The 23555-nt window shown below is 40.5% G+C and overlaps 1 protein-coding gene across 6 annotated transcripts; it reads right to left on the minus strand.

Moving 5' to 3' along the window:
• Positions 1-790: 790 nt before the first annotated feature.
• Positions 791-23183, minus strand: TRAF6 (TNF receptor associated factor 6). Of its 6 annotated transcripts, none has more exons than XM_074809830.1 (8): positions 23086-23156; positions 17711-17769; positions 14913-15239; positions 9331-9481; positions 8556-8714; positions 7591-7662; positions 6051-6128; positions 791-5235 (listed from the first exon to the last, which is right to left on the minus strand). In XM_074809830.1, the coding sequence occupies exons 3-8, from the start codon at positions 15206-15208 to the stop codon at positions 4354-4356; spliced, it is 1638 nt and encodes a 545-aa protein (XP_074665931.1). In that variant the 5' UTR covers positions 15209-15239; positions 17711-17769; positions 23086-23156; the 3' UTR covers positions 791-4353. The 6 variants fall into 6 exon arrangements, with proteins under 6 accessions (XP_074665931.1, XP_074665930.1, XP_074665929.1 ...); XM_074809829.1 differs by lacking the exon at positions 23086-23156 and adding an exon at positions 19184-22711; XM_074809828.1 differs by lacking the exon at positions 23086-23156 and adding an exon at positions 19113-22711.
• Positions 23184-23555: the final 372 nt, after the last annotated feature.

Below are 23555 nucleotides of genomic sequence, written 5' to 3' on the forward strand. Positions count from 1 at the left end.
TTGAGGCCATTCCCTCTTGTCCTGTTACTTGTCACTTGGTTAAAGTGGAGACACTTGGTTAAAGATAGCGGTATCTGAGCATGCTTTCCTATCCATTACTCATGGAAGCTATGAGGGCCAACAGGGATGAAAGATAAAGACAATTAACCTGACATTAACTGCACTGCATTAGATATTACGTCTAGTAAATACCACCAAGTTTCCTCAGAAGAACTTGAACATCTTGAACACAAACACTCTACAGGGCATGGAGTCCAAGATCAAGCTTTCCCTCGCTGCAGATGCTGTTAACAGATCCAGGATGCCTCTGTGGTTGAGATAAATTAGCAGATTGCCATGGAGCAAATACTTATTTCTCTTATTGACAGAGGAACTCCCTTTGGTTTCTGATCTGAATATCTTGCAACAAAGCTTCAACCCACAGTTGTTTTTGCGACAAATCTAACAAGCCAGCAGGAAAGCAGGATGTGGCCAGAGAGGTGATAGAGTGCAGTGTTTTTCCGAGCTGCATCTTAAATTACAGGATGATCATGAGAACCCTTAGTTTATTATTTACACCAGCTATGTCTTCTAGTAATGAATAAAACTATCAATACCCTTTATAAATGACAGAAGTTTTTTATCCTGAAATATCTTCTTTGCCTCCTTGGTGCTCTATGATACGTTATTTCCCCTCATTAAAAAGCAGCCAGCTCTGAAACCTGCAAGACAGAGAAACTGCGACAGAGGTCCTGTATCAGTTCATCTTCTTGAACAGCCCTCCACATGAATAAAGATGCAACATACCGTGCACAGTTTAATTACTTTATTTTTTTAAAATCCTGTCAGAAATATAGCTGTGCATTAATTACAAAATATATTAAACAATCTCTCGATACTTTCAAGGGAAAAGTACTTTCATTCTGTTCAAATGCAAACCAAGACAAACCTTTAACACCAACCCCAGAACAATCTTTTGCATCCACCATCAATATATCTGATGTGAAAGTGTCTCTAAATAAGAACAGAAAGTCCACCCTGACTTTATTTTATTAGCAAGTTTAATCCCTTGATAGCAAACATGACCAGGCACATCATGAGACCGCTTAAACAAGCAAGTCTGTACATCTCACATTATCTGAGCTCCCACATATACATTACATACCAACATCTTTAGTAAAATAGTTTTCCCTGCCCTGCAGGGGAAGACATTCAGAGGCAAAAAGAAAACACATTTGCAATATATTATAATTGGAAAATCTGTGCCATAGCAGCTTTGCAAATACATATACTATGAGTGGCTGACTTAAAACATGTTCAAAACAACAGAAATTTGGAAGATAAGAGAAGCTAAGTCACTTTCTAAACCACCTTGAGGTCCAGTAATGCTGCAAAGCATCAAGAGTTACAGAACTGAAGAACCCCATCCGTGAAGAAATTACGACAGGAAACTGGTTAAATCCCCATATTTCTTCGTATTTTAGAGATAACTCCCAACACTGCATCCTTTCTGCTTCCATTTAAGTAGTTCTAGCAATTATACCTCAATCCACCACGGTGAAACGATTTCTCAAAAGAAAAGATCAGATTTGGAGGAAGGGGAAAAGAAAAGAGGTTGTTTTCAGTGAAAATGTATTTTCACCTAGAAACTGAATCTCTTTGTGGTAACCTTAGAAAAGTTTGAAGAAAAGACAATAGTCATGAAGACTCTACATTGAGATGGTAACAATAACTTGTGCTCATAAGGTCTTCCATTAGCTGATCTTGTTTGTATGAGAAAGCTCTGGAACTGCAGTTAAAGTGAAGAGTAGCTTGGAAGGCGGGGGAAGAAAGAGGAAAACGGAACAAGGAGAAGAATAAACATTTCGTTAACATCTGCAATTTTTCATGACAGTAAGATTTAACTGATACTTAGCAAATTAGCTCTGAAAGTCTCTCATGTAAAACTCTGGCATTACAGTACTTTGGCATCACTCAGAGTTCTACTTGGTAATATTAAAATACAAACCCAGTAGAGGAGCAGCAGTGAATAAAGCATTCATATTACTGTGGCCAATACAGTATTATACATGCAGTAGCTTTCTATTCCCTACTGGTTTGTGCTATTGTACAATATCAACCTGAATCATTTAAACTCCTGAACCTGGAGTTTCCTCCCAAGGCAGAAGTACATCAGATCTAGCAGATAAGGCTCAAAGCAAAAATTCAGTTCATAATGCAAAGCTTCAAAAGGAAAGAAAAGTATTAATGCGCTTAGTGGGTCTTGGGTATGAACTATTAGAACACAGGACGTTTTTGTCTATGTGAACACAGGACTAGTAGTACATTTTTGTTAATATTGCTAAGGTTGAGAACGAAACTGTGGCAGGAAGAAGCTCTCAAATTACAAGTGTTTCTTCTGCCCTCCCCCCCAAAAAAGAATGTTAGTCTTTGAGCATCTTGGAAAAACCTGTCCTCCAAACACACAGAATAATACACTGAAGTCAATGACTGCCTGCATTTACCATTAGCCAGGAAGTTCATGTTTCAGTAGTGACAATACTCCATTGAACACAATCCCTCTTCAACTCACAGGCTTTATCTCCAAAATAAATTTTATTCGTCTGGATATGATGAACAAGGTGGTAGGTTGGGTCCTAGAACTTTTAATCTCATGCAGGCAGGCAGAGTATCCTCCCAAATCAATACACGACAGTAGTCTCCCATTAGCCTTGCACATATTAAGCACATGCACTTTCCCCACTGATGACCTCCAGATTTCTTTGACGAGGCCAAAGATTTGGAATATTCTTCAGTATCTTTTAAATTGCAGTGTCTCAAGTCTTTATATTATTTCTCCAAGCCAGTGAAACAATCTACATATGCGTATGTATGGGTTAGTTCTTCCTTCGGTATCAGACTGTGTACTTAAGTTATGGGGTGAATAAAACTTTTTTCTTCCGTTTAAAGGCAAGATTCAGAACCTCATCAGCACCATGATACGTCAAAATTTGTAGCACCAGTGAACTACTCAGCTTTGACTGGTCAAAACTAACATTTATATGGCATACAAACAGAAAACAATAATACACGCATCATTAGGAAGCTCATGAATTCTTGACATAGTGAATCTAGTGTTTAACTGAGTAACTATGGAAACCAGATGTTTTTCCTAAGAGCAAACAGGATTGCAATTTTTCCTCACACTAATTAATAGGCTTTTCTTTCCCTCTGAAGTGTTGAGGGTGGCCCAGCTCCTGTTGTCTAATGAGACAGGAAATACCCACGAGAGCTGGATGCTGACATGGCCAAGCTGTCCACTGACAACTCACAGGAGATGACAGAGGTCACACATCACCCGTAACACCAAGAGATCACTCCAACAAATGCAGGTCACAAGTTCAGCTTTGGTACAAATTCAGGTTCCAACAACAGTAACACAAACTCTGCGTCACCCTATCTAGTTAGTACATACCTTTGCTCATGTATCCACTCACAACCTGAAAACTGTCCAGCACTAGGCAGGAGATCCCACCAACACAAAGGTAGCTCGTCCAAACGCTACATTTTTATCTCTCTGGTGATGGTGACTGACATTCTGGGCTCGGAGCATGCACACGCCAAAAGATTTATCAAAATAATTAGGGGGGGCACTTCCAGACCACATTAGAAATATTTCTTCAGTGAACTCAGCTGAGTCATTTAGCCTTCTCCACAACCCTACCACATGTCTTTCAGAAGCACTAGTATCAACTCTACATCGACATGCAACTTCCTGAAGCTAACTCTGCACGAGAGAAGGGTCAACGCATACCTCAACCCTAGGGGATGTGAGCAAAGTCTTTACCTGACTTCAGATTTCAAACGAAGCATAGCAAATTCAAAATTGTAGGTAAGTCAATACAGAAACTGTCTCAGCTTTCCCAAGCTCTGTGAAAAACAAACAAATAAACAAACGCTCATCTTTATTAATTTAGCTACTTCCCTGCTACAGTATCTATTCCAAGGCACTGAGGCAAAAAGATTTACTTCTGATATGACTTAAGTTTTCCCAAACTGAGATGTACAGGTACTTTGATAGGATTTTCCTGTAGGCAGTTAAGTTTTGATCAACAACACTTCATTTATTTAGCTTGCTACAGGAGTAGCTTATTACTTTAATAGAGAACCATACCAAACACATGGTTTCAAACACATGTGTTCAAACACGTGACCTCGTACAAGAAAAAAAAAAAACTATACCAGCAACAACAAAGTTCTATACAGGTGAAGATCAGCTGTGTTGGCAACTATGACCTTTCACAAACGCAGCCTATACGGACGATGAAACGTGCTCGTAGTCTGTGGTGGAGGAACATGACTAGTGGCTCCATTCCTCTTGTTAAGACTTACAGGCTACATAGCTCCATCAGTACTGCGAGCCTGAAATCCCTCCCTGCGGAGACTGTTTAAATCTAGACGCGTTAGAACTTCACAGCGCACCAGAAGGGTATCATCCTTTACGAAGGTTCTTTGTTTCAAGGTCTGCAGGTGCATGAAAGTCACGTAACCAAACCCTTTTGGATTGCGGTGAATTGTGGGTCTCTGGAAGGCTAGTAACTCTGGCTTGGCTTCCATTACTTCCTCATGATTTTGCCTCTCAGGGCCTTCTGATTGATCCAAAATAGAAAGTCGTATAGTGCCTTGGAAAGGCCACGGCAGATGGCTGTCATATTCTCCTTGCATAGTGTGGACAAACAGAGAGATAAAATTAGCACAACGCTGAGCGTTTGGTAATTGGATATGCAGGCGCAAGCACAGCTTGTAGCCAGGCTTCCCAGTGTAGAAGCCAGGACTGTGCATCACAACAGGTCTCTCTTCCTCCTGGGCTTTCTGAAGTCCACTGAAGTTCTCAATCTTCCAGATATAAATACCATTACACTGCTGTGCCTCCATTTCAATAATCTTGCCCTCCAGGTTTCGGATAGTACGTTTGAGTTCTGCCATGTGGCTGTTCTGAGTCTCCATTTTAGCAATGAGTTCTCTGATTTGGTGATCTTGTCTTACCAGACGACCTTCCAACTGCTGAATAGTTTCTTTGAAGTTCTGAACTTCTGGATTACAATCATACGTGGCATGTGACACGGGTGAGAAGAGGGCAGGCTCAAAGGGTAGGCCATTGATGAAGGGTACAGGATTGGTAGCAGTAACACTGATATTTTGAAAACTCTGAGCCATCATTCTCATGTGAACCTGCGTGAACTCCTGCATATGTCGTGCCAGTTCATTCCTCTGCATCTACAGTTTAAGAGATGTGGAGTTAGTACCATATCAAACATTACCTGCAATCACATCTTAAATGCGGCTCTGAAGAAAAATCAAACAACTACTTGCTTCTGTTATGTGAGACAAACTGTGAATCAAGGAGGGGTGATGTGACAAAGTAGCACGTTACCAATGGAGGGCTCCAAATTTAAGATCACTGGTACGACAAATGAAAAAACGCCAGTGGGAAAATATTGTTCAACCCAAAATAGTGACACGGTGAAAAAGTGTTAAACATACATTTAATATTTTTTCTGTGTTCTAAATCAGCATTGTATTCTCTTCATTGATTTGCTAAAATACTTCACAGTACCAAATACAAAGGTGCATGAAAATTGATATGGAAATGAAGAAGGGAAAGGATCCATTTTTACAAAGAGGCGTTAAGCAACTAGAAATAAAGAGTATCCAGATTAAATAATTTTAGAATTTAATCAAATCTAAAGTCGGGTTTTCTTCATTGAACTCTAAGAGCCATAACTGTATTTGGCCACAACTTTGGAAGAAATGCTAGAAGCTACTTTGCTAACCTGAAAGCTGAGAAACACTCATGGATTAAGAAAAGCAAGTTCATCAAGCAAATCATGCACAGAATTTTTTAAATTTGAAAAGGGCCTTTGAAAGGCAATGTATCAACACGTACCATTTTAGAATGAAGAGACCTTAAAACAAAAAACCCCACACATCACTGAGGATTTGGGCTCGTGAATGAGACAAGAATAGGAAAACACATTAAAAAAAAACCCCAACAAAAACACGCAGGTCTGCAATTCATGATTCTGATTTACCTTTTCAGGACACCCAAAGGCACTGTAAAAACATGGCACTGGGGCAGTAGGACAATCATTGTCATAATGGTTAGGCATCTAAAACAAAGCAGATTTGAAATTAATTTTTCCATCAAGAGTATTCTTTTATAACATCCTAAATGTTCTAAAACTCTGAATAGGTACCTGAAGTCAGTTCAGTTTATACCTATATAATTTCTCAAAGAAATATGGAAGCTTTGAACAAAAATGTTAGCTCATGATAAAAATTCGACATCCTCCTTGTACGTACTTTAATAATTCATTGCCTTTGTTCTTACATTATGCATCAGAAAACATTCGGGTTTTCCTGCCCGACCAAATGCCTTTTGTTTCTAGCCTATCCTCAAGGTAGATCACAGTCCAGCTCCTCTTCTGAAGCACTGCTTGCATATTTTTCAACTCAAAATAGTGACATGGTGAAAAAGTGTTAGTGATAAACATACATTTAGTATTTTTTCTGTGTTCTAAATCAGCATTGTACTGCATTGTTCTATCTCTCTTCACAGAATCAACTAGGTTGGAAAGGACCTTGAAGATCATCTAGTCCAACCATTAACCATTCATTATGTTCTTCCTCAAAAAGCTCAAGTTGATTCAATTCTCCTTACGGTCCATGGTTTCCTGACCCAATTACCTCACTGCTCTGGCTCCTCCCTATCCATCCCCACCTCAAAACCTGGACAGCTTCAGCTGAGGCCTTATGAGCCCTGAACAGAGCAAAGAGAACTCTGGGTTTCACAGGCAAAATACCTGCTTATGTAACGCAGTATGTTTGCCTTGTTTAAATATCACGATGAAGTAGAACACAAGCTTAATGTAGGCCAGCCATTAATTCTAAACCACTACCTAGTTTAGCATTCTCTGTTCCCTATTGTTGCAGTTCATTATTCTACCTCACACAGATTTTTGCCTTTGTCGTTACTGAACTCAATCCTGTTTTGCAGAGTGTTTCTCCAATTTGACAAGATCATTCTTTATTTTAACCCAGTTGCCATCCACTCAAACAGGGATAGGCTGCAAATTAAATAACATTTATAATTTTCCTGTCAATTAAGTTATATTGAATAGAAGAAACAATAATGGCTATGACAATAGTAATGGACAAGCAGAATTTCAGCCAGCATCTACAGTTTGAGAGTGAATTATTTATAGCTACTTTCCAACCGTGGCTTTTCAGTTATAAATACTCTCCCTCTCCGCCCAAATCAAAGCCTTGTCTTCTCATGTCAGCCATAACCACTGGCAGCTGCTTGGTATTTTTTAACCTCCCTTCAAGATCAAAACCAATGTGATTTGCAGCCAAAAATCCTAGAGGTTTACCAGCCTGCAACTGCAAGCTAGAGCAGCATTTAAAAGAGTAGCACCCCTTCACTGGACACCACATTTTCAGAGAGAGACACGAGGAGGTTTTTTATCTAGTAGACAAGCTGTTTCCTTTAAGTTTGATTTCAGATGAAAGAAGCAATGTCAATACAAAACGTCTGACCCACATTAAACACAGCAAAAGGCAGTCTCTTACCTGCTCTCTGATGAGCACTGTGTTGCAATATTCACAAAATACATTGGCGAGTGGGCAAGTCTGGTCATGAAGCTTAGTTATCAAACAGAAGAGAAGAAAGAAAGAATCACTAGAGTTACACAAATTAAAACAGTGCTAGTCACCTCAGATAAGACATTCATTTTTTATTTACATTTCAAGTTTTCCATTTAGCTTCACGCAACTGTGAACCAAAGACAATCCCCCTTACCCTGAATAGTATGTTTTTTATGATTACTGTTTTATCCTGGGCTAATACAAGAGATTCATAAAGTTGCAGGTATATTATTTGCTAAAGCTCTTATGCTCCAAGAGTCTGATTTTATCCAAAAGTTTCTAAAATTCACATGCAATTGTAGTGAAACTATATTAAAGTTTTTTTTTCTATTTTTGGACTAGATGAGGTATTTTTGTTTGACAATATATCAATTGTTTGACAATATGACAATACAATACATCATAAAATTAACAGCCCTTGAGATAAAACACAGCCATATACAGATAAAGAAATGGAAGCTCAAAAAGGAAAGGACTATCTTCAGCATCACCCAAGTAAAAAATGTGGAGCCAGGAAAAGAATTCAGAAATGATCTTGGCCTTGTGTGTTAGCAGATGTCCCCAAAAGACACATCCTTTCTGCCAGGCGTAAGAACTGTAAATGTAAATATTGCTTTGTGTGTTACTCTGGCAGTAAATACCGGCCTCTCTGATGATAAGGCCAGATAATCAACGGTCTTTTCACACCACAGGGTTCCCAAGAAGTTTGTGTTTGAGCACAATCCTCTCCACAGCTTTTGCCTGTTCTAATGTCCTGAGTTTGTAGCTTCTCACCTGCGCAGCACAAAGAGCTCTTCTAGACCAAAACCCGTTTTGTTTTTTTTTTTTAAAAAACTGATGTTCCATTTACAAGCAAACCCGTGTGAATGAAGATTGAAAAACTTAATTACCTCTTTATCTTCATAGGCCATAGACGTGGCACAGTTTGGACAACAGACTTGACGCCTCGGACACTCCTGTGTCATGTGTTCCTTCAGATGGTTCTTCTGGATGGCTCCTTGGCACTGCGGGCAGTCCACAGTGGAAAAATCACACTGCAACTGGTGGTCCTGAACAAGGACAAAAGAGGCATTTGACACTACAAACAGGTACTATTGTCTCATCCGTTTTCAAAATAAAGCACAGTACAAGAGGAACAACTTGCAATCTTTCCTTCACGCAAGGAAATCCTTATACACTTATGCTGCCTTTACCAACGGCCTGTTATTGTCCCATTACTAAGATCAGGACTTAATGTATTCAGAGCTTTCAGAGTGCTCTCACATAAAAATTCAGCTCTTTATCCTTTTAACTTTGTATATTTTCAAAAATAATGATTTCAACTAATAATCTATATCTAACTGCTTTGAGGGAATATTAAACTGACTTTAGGGAACTTGTGTGAAGTACAGATATAGCTGGTCAAAAAACAAACGTGAAAAATCCTAAAGAGAAAGCTGCATTAGTACAATTTTCACGCACTACGATGTTCACTTGAGAATCACCTAATTACAGTTAAAGACTCATCAAAAAAGAACACGCGTAGCTCTAGTCTTGAGTGAACAATGCACTGAATCAGCATAAACAGGTAGCAGGTATGACCATCGATGTTAATTTTTTTTTTTTTTTAAGTTTTTATTTGTCCATGAAAACAGTATTTTCCATATTTTCAAAATTAATTCTCACCTCTAAATGCCTCAGCTCCATCTTCATACTGCAGCCCTTGTTGGGACACTTAACCATTAATGAGAGGATTTCTCGTTTAGCGAAGTTGTCAGGAAAAAGTTGATTTTCAAGCAGAATTTCGTTATCTACTGGACATTTGTGACCTGCATCTCTACAAGGCAGAAAAGAAAGGAAAAAGAGATTCCAAATTTCCTTTGCCCTTCATTTAAAATATTTTTACACCAGCAAGACATTAGTGGCCAAATTATAACACATTAAGAAAGCCTTTGTAAACAATGGCATTTCTGTGGCAATTACCAGGAAGTATGCACTGCACATCAGAGGAACTGAAATACGCAGGTTTCACTAGAAGGGGCATGACTGGGATCACAGCATTTTTCTAACTCAATAGTTTTTCTCTGGACAAATGCTATGATAGATACTCTGGAAATAAACTTGAGGAGGATGTAAAGAAACTAAGAACTTACGGTCCCGTTTTTGTAAGTACCTCACACAGCTCAGACATCAAAGAATATTTCACACGCTATTTCAAAACAATCCTCTAAAGATTCTTGGACCCCATCTCCTTTCTTTCTCACTTTATAAACAGTCAAGGTGATCATAGCTGAGAGAAAAAGCAAAACCATCTTTTTTTTTTCCAGTTTCACTTAACCTACTTGGCATTACTTTTCATATAGCTCATTTCCCTGCTTTTGTTGTACAACCAATCATTTGATCAGTTGGTCATCCTTCAATTTATTTATACAGCAAAGAAGGGTGAAAAAACTCCACAAACACTGGATTTGGAACTAGGTGTTGTATCTGAAGCTATTTTAACAGCAAACAGACCAGAAGTCAGCGCTAACTGGTGCCAGTTTGGAGTCTGATGGTGGAACACCGGTGCGTGCAACTTGCACAAGAGAACTGACGCCCTGTTCCACTTTGTCAGGTTCTGTCTACCTGCATTTAGACACAAGAATCATTAGAAATGGAGTTAAAAAAGGGATCACCTCCACCAAATTTTCCTTTAAAAAAATACCCAGTATCAGCTCACTTCTGGAAGCAGCAGGTCAATATACCTATTCATAATTAAGTAATACAGTTAAAGAGGCATGAGGGATCAAAGCTTCTGAGCTGAAGCGCTAATGGAAACAGTAATAAAATGGAAAAATACATGGGGTGGAAAAATGTCAGAGAGCCCTTGTGGTGCAAAGATCAAAGGCCAGATCATTGTCACTGCTTGCAAGCACAAGGGGAAGTAGAACCTAGTGGGCTGTGGAGACCAGGAGGGAATTTGTGTTCTTTGTTGGAAAAGGAAATAATTGCTCAGCAACTCCTTCATCAGCCACACTGCTAGAGGAAGCGGGGGTAAAGTTGAGACTTCACAAAGAGACAAGGAACTTCCTTTCCTAGGTTTTGCTTGCAAGAGCTAGCTTGCCGCAAGTCTGATAGTCATACTCCTAAACAAGTGGAAAAAAGAAAATACCTAGCGTGCCATTTGGTTTCATAGTTCCCTGAGCGACGATCAGTGTGCTAATCTTTGTCACAACCCAGAAACATTCCCTCACTTGCAGGCAACCTAAAGGAAATCAGTTTTCACAGGTATAACTTGGTTACAAATACCTCGTTCAGTGAAGTAGAATGATAGTTCAGTAGGCCTGCTGATAAGCCAGCAGCCTTATTTCTACACAGAAAAACTAACCATGTGTAACAACAGCAAACAACAGATTAATTTTAAATAATGATTACCAGATTCCCCAGTTTAAATAACCAGCAGACAAAGGGTAAAATAAGAACGAAGGGCAGTTTTCCAATGGAAAGGGCAACAACTTACTGTAGTATACTGAACAGGCTGCTTAGGTCCATCTACAGACAAAGATGTTGCTCTACATCTCCTATCACAGAATTGAGTTTATGCACCTCAGTTCTAATTCACATTACAGTGGAGGCTTTCCTACGCTGGAATTATTGATCACGTTGGACTATGCCACCCACAACAGTACCTGCGAAACAATAATCATCTGCTACAAAGTACAATGAGTATTCCTATAATTGCCCTTGAAATTAAAATATAGGTATGAAAAGTCAAGCCAGAACAATTTTGTTTGAAGAGAAGGCCTGCTCTGTGATTTCCACAACTGAGCCGTTCAGCCTAGGAGCTGAAGCAGTTGGTGTGCACGCTAGCGGCGGCCGCGCCGGCCGGCTGATGAACTGCTGGCAGCCAAAGCTCTCTCTGCTGCCCCTCGTCAGCTCATAAGTCTGCTTTTTCAATAAACAGAGGTTCTGATATTTGGCGAGCTCTACTACAAGTCAGCTTTGACCCAAGATATAGGAGAAGAAAGACTAGAATGAAATTTAATTAGCTACTGCATCTGAACTTACTTCTAAAATTTCTAATCAAGTTCTTCGCAGACAGTAACGTTTGTAAACTATTATTTGTAGTTACTTAGGTAGATAAGCTTCTTCACTACCATGATTCAAAGCACTTCAGCCAGCTTTACTTAAAAAGATGCCAAGACTTTGAGAGGCAAACATTTACTGTGATCAAATCCATCACGTCCCTCACATTGTAAGATTTAAGACTCCAGTCTTTAAAAGCTTTTAAAAAAAATCTTTCTAGTCGCAGCCACAGCTTCTTCAACACGGACAACTACAATTGTTCGTGCAAGTCACAAGGAGCAATTACTCAAAATCTGCTTGTCCATCCTCTATCATTTAAAACCCTTAATCTCTGTGTTCACTTTTGAGCTACACAGCGGGGAAATGAGGAAACAACAGGAGCAATTTTTTCCTGATCAAATAAAGGCCGTGACAATCACTTAATGAAAAAAACAGTACTTGGAGAATGTAAAAATCACTTTCCATTTTCATTTTAATTCTGTAGAAGCTTCTCAATAACATCAGTCAATATGGTACTGCAGACATTACATACTCCAAATCAATACTGTACTGTAGATACTACATAGTCCAAAACAAAAGCTCGATCCATGGGTCCCAGTTAAGCATGCAACCAGTCCTTCAGGGATTCAGAGAGGTCTGGCACTGTAAGTGTCTGCTCTGCTTTCACAAGCATTCTCTCAAACTGCACTCCAAATACAGACTGCAGTGGGGAAGGAGGGTAAACGTTTACGATCAACGAAACATCTGAAATATCACAGTGATGATCTGTAGTCTCCAAGATGAAAAATTCTTTCCACCTGTGTTTAGTATTCACTGAAACAGTCAACACTATAGAAACGAAGTAAAATAGGGAAAGGGTGTCAATGCAGCAAAAGCTTCTGGTCATTGAAACTGTTTGCAGACCTAAAACTCTGAGCAGAGCAAATGCTCTGTTAATTTAAAAAGGAAGAGAAACCATTTCCCATGCCTGAGGTTTAAGAAGGAAGTTTCTCTACCTGCTATGAGATGTTTTCTGAGCATGGGTTCACTGCAGTTCCTCATGTAGTCCTGTGGTAAATTCTAACCAATGACCCCCAGCAGAAGGATTAGAAAACACATCACCTTAGCTATTAAGGATCTGAAAGACTGCAAATGAGACACCTATTTTTGATAATTCTAAGTTTAGTCATTTTCCCCTCAGTTTTCAACCTAGGAATTCTGTGTCTTTGAAGTGATTGGTGAGTGGACATGTCTAAAGCTCAGTATACTTATGTACTGACTAATTTACCTTCAGGATTTATGGACATTGTACTCCCACGAGAAGGTTTAAAGATTTCTTTCTTCCAGAAATACCCAAGTTAGAGAAGAGTATAAAAACTGCTACTGCCAACAAATAGAGGAAGCTCAGAGAGAGCAAGTAAGGAATTCCAAAATTTAACGGCCTTTATTAGTACAAACGTCTAATTCAATGCTTACAAGCACGCATGAAATCATGTACACTAACCACTTGAAGGAATTTAGGTCAGAATGTGCAAAGCAAAGGGCAGAAAGTGAAGCCAACTGCTTGTGCCTAGGGAACTGGATTTCAGCCAAAGCTGCCAGGTTCAGGTTGGGGTTTTTTTGCCTTCTTCCATGCTCCCGGCTGATGCGAATACCTTCGAGTGGTGCAGCTGGGTAAGGCCTGATGTACTTTTCTTGCAGAAGTAGGAACATAGTGAACAAGGTAAGGGACTAAGGGAGCAGGGTGATCTCATGGTATGCTTTGTGGAGAACTGAGTATCTCTCAGCTTCCTCTGCAGAATCCACAGGTGAGTCACTTTTCATGGGTGAACACTGGTGGTATTCTCCATTTTCTGGATGAGAGTTTGCACCCATTTCTCAGAAATACTGATGAAATCAATGTTAATGAGAACTGTGCTGTGAAGACACACAATAAATTTCTGGGCTTGCTAGAAAGGAAAATAGCCTGCTCTTTTGCTATTGTAAGTAGGGAATGCAAAATTAAGTTTGTCTTCATACTTAGCTCCAAGGTTGCCCTCCTAAATCTAAAAGGGATGCCATGAAGAAATACAGTAGCATCAGATGCGACAGAAGCTAGAGAGAAGCCCACAAAACCCACAGAATTACTGTATTTAGCAAACATTGCTGCCAGCATACTATTCATTTAGTGAGCTACAAATGACGGACCGTGGAGAGAAAGAAATGAAATAGAACTATGGATAAATGGTATGGAAAACCAATCAAGAAAGCACCGTCCATTTTGCATGCTAAAAATAAATGCTTGGGAAAAACAACGTTGTATGGTAACATTGAAGACAGTTTGATGATCTTTACACAAAGGTACTCAAAGTAAGGTTGGAAGTTAACCAATTCTATGTGTGGGTCACACAGAATTAAATATTTAGATTTCTACCAAACTACTGTGATATTTGAGCTACACAAGCAACCGATAAGAAAAAAATCAGGCTTACGCCGAGAAGAACAAAACCTTACAGCATAATATCTAGCCTCTATCAACGTGTTCCAATACTCACTGACACGTGTGGGACACTGATGACTGTATTCCAGGTTTGAGGGAAGTACACTCTACCAGTGTACTTTCTGCCCTTCCTTGCTCTTTCAATCATTCATTTTTATGAGCCCAGCCTGTTCTTGCCTTCATATCTCATTCCCACTTCCCCATATGCCACCTAGTTTTCTTTCTCAACATTTTTTTTGATGCTGTTCCCTCATCACATTCTCTCTTTCAGCTCAACAAGGAAGCAGCTGATTTCAAGTGAAGAACTGAAAGCAGGAATTGCTGTATCTGCACCAAGAAACCGCATTGCCTGTAGTCGCCTGTAGTTATCAATGGAAAAAATCACAGGGAAAAGACAGCTTTTATAATCCTGGGCTGAACATGGAATTTATTTGGAGGATTTGGCTACTTTTTAAAAATTATTATTTAATGTTTACTCATTCAAAGTTTTAGATCCATAACCTGGGTAAATTTGCATAAATGTCAAAATAGCTAAAGCTCATGCAACCTCCAAACTCACGACATTTTGGCCATACATGGTATTTATTAGAAAGCATCTTTAATGAATTGTAAATTCCAAGAGTTCTATTAGCACTCACTGGTAATGCACCTTAAGCAGTTCTATTCGGTTTATATCGGCCTTAAACTGCTCTGCACTGACAAGTGAATTTCTTCTTAAAAGCAACTTCCATAAATTTTCCTTTACCTTATTGATTTGACAATGCAGCCTTTACAGAATCGGTGTCCACACGGTGTCTGCACTGCTTCCCGAAGAGCCATCAAACAGATTGGACATTCGTATTTACTTTCCAAGGGCGGATCAAACTCCACATCATATCCTTGTGTTTCCTCTGTGAAAGAGCTTGAAGGGTTTCCAGTCCCACTGCTGACACTTACGCTGTCCTCCTTCGTTCCAGCGCTGCAGGCACTGGCCATGGCTGCACAGCAGCCGCTCTCCACGTCCCGGCCTCCGCAAATGTTATCACTATATAGCAAGCTCATAGTAGCTAATCAAGTGCTACACAGAAACACTCTGCAAGACGACAAAAAGATGTGTTAATTTAAAATATGCCAAGACCTTCCTTTTCAGTCAAGAACAAATTTTATTTCTGACCTGAAACACTGGAACAGCGGTGAAGATTTGGTTCTACTCAAAATCACTGGTTTTGTTTTGTCCCAGGTTCTGTTATCTATCTTTTTTACTTATCTTGTGATATATAGGAAAGCACACTGCATCCTGTCGGTCTAGTTCAAACACAAACACACACACTTTCTGTAATCTCTTTCATCTACCTCATTTCTGTAAAAAGAGGAATACTCTTTCTCCTTGCTATGTTTACTGAAAATGCCTCTTTACCCTTTCAGTATTATTTACTTCTAAAGCATTCAAATATAATTTGCATGAAAAATGCTGTACCAAGTGTTATTGGATGACAATAGCTCAATTCCATATTTTCCTTGCAGTGAATAAATGTTAACATTTTATTAACCAAGCAGATGCTGTGCTGCAAATGAAATTCAAACATACAGCACTGCTGATAACATTTTAAAACTGCCAACAGGACTTTAAATTGAGTAAGAAGCTACACATGAGATAAAACTAATACTTGCACAGCTCAAAAGCTATCTACAAACTAGTAGTACTCAGAGTTCTTGCTCTCCTTTCCTTCCTCCCGTATAGCTGGCAGGGAGGACAAGGGACGTGACTGTAAGCAGCGAAGATAAAAGTCACATTTCCCTGCAGAGCGGTGAATGGCATTGTAAAGTCTGCTTCTAAAACACTGCTCACAAAGCAGGCTGAACTCATTAAAAAATGCTGGTATCTCCGGATTGCCCATGTTTCTACACTGAATAAGGGAACTTTCAAGAAAGGTCTAAACAACAAATATAAATTCTAAAACTCCAAAGTTTTCCTCTCCCTCCATTTTTTTTTTAATGGTTACAACCATTTTCTTAGAATCCTATTGTGGTTAAGTTTTCTATAAATGACATTTCTTTGAAACACAGAGGTTATCACCAGGTGCAAGGCAGTATGAGTAGGCCGAGGGTTACAGAGCCAGGCATGCAAAACAAGCCCGCTAAACCCAGATCTGATCTTGTTTTGCACAGCAACACAGGCAAAGGCCTCTTGCAGCGTTCACCTACTGCATTCACTGTAATACCATTCCATTATTTAAAGCATATTAGGGATGGAAATCTAAGGATTAATCAAGAGCTGCACTGTAAGGATTGTTGAGCTGCATCACTATTGAACTTTTACCTGCCTTTATCTGAATTTGAACATCACAGATCATTTTAACAAAACGCTCATGGACAGGAGGATGTACAGGTAGTATGGTATTAGTTGGGTACTTATTACATGACACCTGAAGATTACAACAGAAATACTAATCACACAAAGCCTCAACTAGCATGTACTGGAAATAGATTTTGAACACATGCAGCATTACAGAACTGTGTTTTAGGCTACCTTCATGATAAACAGTTAGCAATACTGCCCATGCTAACAGCGTGCGAGCTATTTTTTTTCCTGTTATCCAGACCAATAAAACCCCAAGATCGACAGATCTACCAACCAAAACCAAACAGGCAAAGTTACCATATCTAGGTCAGTCACAGTTAGAATGAAAACAAAACTTTTATTCCGTTGTGTAAATATGTGACTTCCCGTTTTGTTGAGGTACGCAGAGGTACGAGAAGTATCTGAAGAGTAGTGCTCCTGACACTTCCAAAATACCGGTGAGGTCCAGAGTCTCAAAGCACAGTCTGACAGTTTAGAGCTGAAGTTTAGTACTGAACCGGTCAGCAATGCTCACTTTATGCAGAAACAACTCTGTAGCAGAGCTGCCTGGACCTGCATCCGAGGAGTGATGTTTACTTCTGTTCCTGTTCTCTGTCCCCCTGTATTATCCCTGTACATTATCTACCATAACAAGCTTTATAATCAAGGCTCCTAAACACAACAGCAATGCAAACTAAACACCAAGTAAATTCTCAGCAGTTACTGAGTCCAACAATGATAAATTTAATTCCATGGAACAGAGCAGCTCCCCCAGTGACTTAGAATGGAAGCAGAAGAATCAATGCTTAGAAAGACGCTCTGTGACAGAAACACCACCATCTCTTTTTTTTTTTTTTAGATTTTTTTAGAATGTTAGGTCTCTTTTCTCTGGAGAAAAAACCCAACTTGTTTCCACTGTCAAGCTAACATAACTTTTATTGAACAGCTGCTGCAGAGGATGATTAGTCCACAGACCATGTTTCACAAAAAAAAAAAATATAAAAAAAAAAAATCACAGGAACTAAGTTGGGTCAATGGATTGGGAATGCTGCTATGCAGGATATTAGAATCCACAGGCCAGCCTAAGACCGAAAAATTCACATTATTCTAAGCCACAAGCATATATTTAGTGAGACTAAGAAAGGGAGGAGGAACATATATCCCTTTAGCAATGTCACAAAGGGATTCAGGAAGTCACAAGGAGGAAAATATATTAGCTTTACCCAAATTCAGCTGTCACATTAATCGCAAAGAAGTGCGCGACTCTTCCCTTGGGCTGTTCCTAGGGAAAAAAACATACTATTTGAAATATTGTTCTTTAAGGAAGAAAACACGATCTGACTCAGTATAATCTTGATAGTTGAACACTGTAGATTTAAGTGCTGTGCAAGCGGTGTTCTCTTTGCCCATTTAAATTTTTCCTACAGACATATCAGGTATGTACATTCAGTTTACAGAAACAAAAATCCTATACCAGAGTCATTTTAATGAGTGAGTCACTGCAACCAGTCAACATCCCAGTCTCACACAAAAATCCCCTTATTCAGTGATTCCACTCCCACATGGAGCTTTTTGTCTGCATATGACCAAGGAGTTAATAAAAAAAGTGCAAGTATCATTGACTCCTCTTTTTAAATAGGGAAATTCAGGCACAAAGAGGCAGTTAAGGTGATTAAGAGCCAGATTTTTAATTTTGTTCATGTTTTATGTAAGATAGGATTTCTCCTACTATTCTTATCCATTTCACTTTCTCTGAGGAAAATCCTCCTTCCTCCACACGTATTTATAGGTCTGGGGCAAAGCACAATTAAAAAAAAAAAAAAAAATCCACACTGCTGTTACTCAGACCATAAACTGAGGCCAGATTACTCCACCACAGTTTAAAACAGTTCCTCTACAAGCTGTAACTACTGTAGCAGGAATTAGTTCTGTTTCTTGTGGCATTTATTTCACTCTTCAGGAGTAGGAACACAGATTCAATCTGCTCCAACAGAGCAGTGCTAGAGCAAAACCAATTAGAGAAGAGTATACTTTGAATGTTGATGACAGATCTTTCCCCTGATGAAAGCGGAGTGATTCGTGAGCCTACTGTAGCAGCTTTGCATGTTCCTCCCCTGGGGAATTTAAAAAAATTTTCAGACTAGAAGAGGATGGATTTTAAAACCCAAAGCAGTGTATATCCCAAAATTCACATCAAATTGCTACCTTTTCTTTTTATTACAAAATAATTACCAGTGAAATAAAACCTAACAAACATTCCACCAAAACTAGATCAGTTTTTCTTCTTATTGGTAATAGTTGTTATTCTTCCTCTGTGCTGAACAAAACTGAGTCAAATACAAGTACGACAATATGCAAATATTAATTTATAATACCTTGTCTACACCACAGTGTTTACAATTTATCCATTTTTTTGGGACATTTAATACATTAAACATTTTGGTAGCCTGCTCCATGACCTTTCTTGTTTGGACAACATCCAGCCTTCAGACAGAGGAACAACTGAAATTAAAGGGGATCATTACAGGGTAATTCTTGGTTTTGCTAGTGTGAAGTTTCTGAGGCAGAGGAAGCTTTAAGACTATGTTTAGTTTATAGACTATGTTAGTTTAAGACTATGTTTACCTGAAATGCCAGGAAGTCCTATCAGACTTGATAGGTAAGATAATGGGTTTTAGCTTGCACACATGAGGTACCTGAAGTCCCTGGGCCAGCAAAGGTTGATTTCTCTCTTCGAGGCAACAGCCTATTGTTTGATGACAGAAAGAAAGGTGCTTTCCAGGCCAAACGGTAATGGACAAAATTTGTTTGATCATTATTTGTGCTACAGAAATCTGGAATGCCCTAAGCATCAAACCTTCATGCCCCAGAAAAGACACAATTAAGACCACAGGGAGTCCCCACACTACTCTTCCAACTTTAAACGATAGTGAAAACTTTCTTCAGCAAGTCACCTGTGCTATGTTCTATTTACACGTTGCATTACAAAGTGATTAGGTTCATCTGAGATAGCACAGTCAGACCAGAAGAGCAAACTCCTGCAAGAATAACGTACCTTATGACTGACAAAACCAATTTCAAAACAGAATTATAAACCACCCATATTTTAAATTAATGCACGCAACAAAGCTCAGCACTTTGATTTGCAAAGCCCCATAGTATAATGGAATTCAGGTAGGACTTTTAGATTTTCATGCTCCAAAGAGCCACAGAATTAGTTCAAAAACTTCTCTAAATCAAAATATATTACTGGTACTAGAAGATATCTTCAGATCGCCTGGAAAATTACACTATGAGTAATCAGGAAGAAATAAAAGTAGGCATTGTATCCTATTTACACAGAAATATCAAACGATATCTATGAGCACTTGGCAAAGGTGAAGGAACACCGTACCTTCACGTAGCAGGTACCACGAAAAAGAAATTTTTGAATGTTAATCAGTAAGTATTGAATGCAAGTCATTTCCACATGCCCTTTCCTAGAAAATTCGCACCGAGCAGCCATATAAATAAGGAAATCAATAAAGAAGGCTATTCCAAATCTCTCTTCTTTCTCGAAGTTCACCAACATAATTTATCTCCTTGCAGCCTGGCCAGCGCACAGCCAGCAAGAGAAACGCCTCCGCTGCCGCACAGAGAGAGAAACCGGCCAAACTTTTCTCTTTTCTTCTTCACTGAGAACAGTCTTGTACATATAGATTTCTGGGTCATGAGACTGACAGACCAGTGGAGTGACTCTGGATAATTTGTTTGTGAAGCAATACTTGCAACACTTATTCCCAGGCATATTAATCAATGGTCTACTGACAACTGATAAGCACTGTGTTTGCATTATGAGGTCTGTAACTATCATTACTGTGGCCTCATCCAGGCAGAACATGTCAAATGATGCAAGTTCCTTTTAATTAATACCTATAAAGCACTTTCATTTCAAAGCTATCAAATGGCCAGACAAGCCAAAGCAATAGGAGATTCAGGTAGAACTCGGAACTGCAAAAAACAAATTCTGGTTTCTTGTAAAAGCCTGCAAACGTTTTGTTGAGATACCAACTTTTTTTTCTAAGAGCAGTTATCTTTTGGATAACCACTATACTCACCATTTTAACATGTGAACCTAAAGACTTAAGAGTTTTTGTTTGAGGAAAATACAATTGAACAACAACATTAAAAGCTCATTAGACACTATCAAGAGCTCCTGCCACTGGAGCAGAGCAGCCTTTGGGGGCTTCTGAAGATTTCCAGCTGATTCTCTTTGCTTGAAGAGAATGCTGTCAGGCTTTAATCACATATGTATTTTTATGCTTAAGTGTTACTTAGGAGACTAGATGGTGCCATGCTCCCAGTTACATTCATATTTTATCCTACTTCAGTACGTCAAAACACATTTAATTTTAGTGAGCAGTGGAGTGCACTATACTGTATTTAACACCAAAATATTCCATGGGTTTTTCCATATTCAAAAAAAAAAACCCCAAACCAAAATCCCCCAAAACTTTCTTCAATTTATTAACTTCTAGAGACATTTCACTGAGAATTGTTCAGATTAACAAATACAAGTAAAGAGTTGTTAGTGAGAAGAACAATACTATTTAATTCTTTATTTTGGCAGAGACTCTGCTCTCTTTGGCCTCTGCTCTCCCCCTGCACACTGAGAACACTCTGAGATACGCATTGTGCCTTTCTATATCCCTCAGTAGATCTGCAGAGAATTTAAGATGCTGCCATAATGGGGACACAGTAACCATCAGGACAGAAAGCACTTCAAAAAGAAGCATGGAGAAGTACGGCTATGAACAAATGTCATTTCCGCAAGGCAGTCTCCAGGATAGATTTACTTACGATCTACCTCAACAAGCATTAAGCTTGTATCTGGCCTTAGTAAAATGATTTGAGACCCTGGGAAAAGAAACAGTGAATTAAACACACATTCCGAAACAACTAAAACGTTTCCCCTTTTCACCCTACCTTGTGTTTTATTTTCTTTCTGACATGCTTTATACCCAGAATCTTTCACAGTCTAGATCTAAAGCTTTTTTATATTTGTTTAGCTAATTTGTGCTACTGAGATATAAAAGTTACTGTTCTTGACATATGAAACCCATGCAAGTTCAAGTGAAGAAAAAGCATGTTCACCTCAGACATTTTTTTCATTCTGAAGTTCTATCTTAGTAGCATAAGTATCTATTGGGTGCATTGTCTTTTTAAATATAGTGGCATATTTTTTAAATAGAAAGCAGTATTGAAGTGATGCAGTACTACAAAACTTAAAAAGCCATTTATATCTCAACAACTTCTCATTCAACGGAGCCTGACTGAGTGCCACAAATTTTTAGCTGCTGGGAAAAGCTGTAGGTGATGTGGAACACGCAGAAGAATTTTCCCCAAAGTGATATCTGCCATGAAAATAATCAAAGTGCTTTTATCAGCATACTTCCGTGACCTTTCTTCCTTCTGATGCTAGCGGGACTAGTTTTATGGCCCCTTCATATTATGGAAAGACAAAGCAGTTTGCTCGCAAGTGTTCACACAGTTGGTGAACACGGTAAAATGCGCTGGAGATGTTAAACAAGCTGTTTGTGCAGCTGGTAACCTCACCTCCCCTGGTTCCTTTTCCTGCCTCTTCCTCACCGAAAGCTTCAAACCAATACTTTTTTAATCATTCTGTCAACGGTATCTAAGCCACAACAAAATCCAGGTAGCTCACAGGTAGCTCTGCACCACGCAGAGCCTGTCAGAGGCAAACACAGAGAAATACTTCTGGCTCGCTTTAACTACTGGGTATAAGGGATATAATTAGAACAATTTCCTCCCACCTACAGCTGAGATTTCCGTTTAAGTGTGAAAAGACTCAGTATGACCTATCTGAAACAGATGAAATGGATGGAAAGTACTATTGAAGTCACAACTTATTACTCGTGTTAATAACTTTACCATAAAGTACCGCCAGTCTCTGCTAGAAAATAGAGCTATCGGTTTAGAACAGCGGCCTCTCTTGCACGTTCCCCTTACAGACCTTGAGCACGTTCCCGAAGAATTTATCGAGCGTCTCCATTTCGCCGCGGGACAAACAGCGCCCGCTTTTTCGGCGAGGCCCCGCGGCTGCCAAGGAGGCAGCAGCCGGGGCTGCAAGCCCAGAGGCTCCCCGCGGTGGCACACCGGGACAGCTGAGAGGCAGAGGGAGGCCGCCGGGGCCCCGCTCCCGCCCCCCGGGGCAGCGCCGTGCCGCCGGGCCGCGGCCGGTTCACCGGGCCCACCGCGCCTCGGCTGGCCGCGCAGTTTCAGTTTCGGCGCAGCGCGGGCTGCCGCCCCCCGGCCCGCCTCACCGCCCCCCCGGCCCGCCTCACCGCCCCCCCGGCCCGCCTCACCGCCCTCCGGCCCGCCAAGGCCCCGCCGCGGGCACCCGCCGAGCCCCGCTCCCGGGGAAGCGACCGCACGGCTGCGCGCCGCCCTCCGCCGGCGCGAGAGCGGCCCCGCTCCCGAGCCAGCAGCCCCGGCCCGCCTGGGAAAACGCTGCAGCAGGCCCGCGCCGCCGGGGCCCCTCCCTTGCCAGAGCCCGGCACCCCCGGCCCCCGCCGCGGCCCGCCCGGCCCTTACTCACCGCCGCCCCGCGGCCCCGCCGGCCGCCGCTTCCGCCTTCTCCTCGGGGAGGCAGCGGGGCGGCGGCGGCCCGGAACAAGCGGGACGCACCGAGCGCGCCGCCGCCGCTGCAGCGCCCCCTGCCGGCGCGGAGGACACACGGCGGCGGGCCGGGCCGCGCCCTCAGGCCCGGGAGGCTCCGGCGGGGCGGGGGGGTGTCCCCGTCAGGGGAAGCTGTTTTCCTTTTTTTTTTTTTTTTTTTTTAATTTTTTTTTTTTTTTTTTTTTTTTGTGAAAAACCACCAGGATTCGCTCGGCTCCCTCGGGAGCGCTCTGAAAAATCCGGTGTTCGAAGCTGCCTGATGGGTGTTCGATCGGGTGTTCGAAGCTGAGGGGTGGGTTTGCGAATGGCTTTGGATTCAGGAAAAAAAAACCCAAAACAAACAAAAAACCAATTTCTCAATGTAAAATTCTTAATAGAAGTAATTTTCTG

Source organism: Strix aluco, chromosome 31 (genome assembly GCF_031877795.1).
Source record: "Strix aluco isolate bStrAlu1 chromosome 31, bStrAlu1.hap1, whole genome shotgun sequence".
Taxonomy (NCBI): Eukaryota; Metazoa; Chordata; class Aves; order Strigiformes; family Strigidae; genus Strix; species Strix aluco.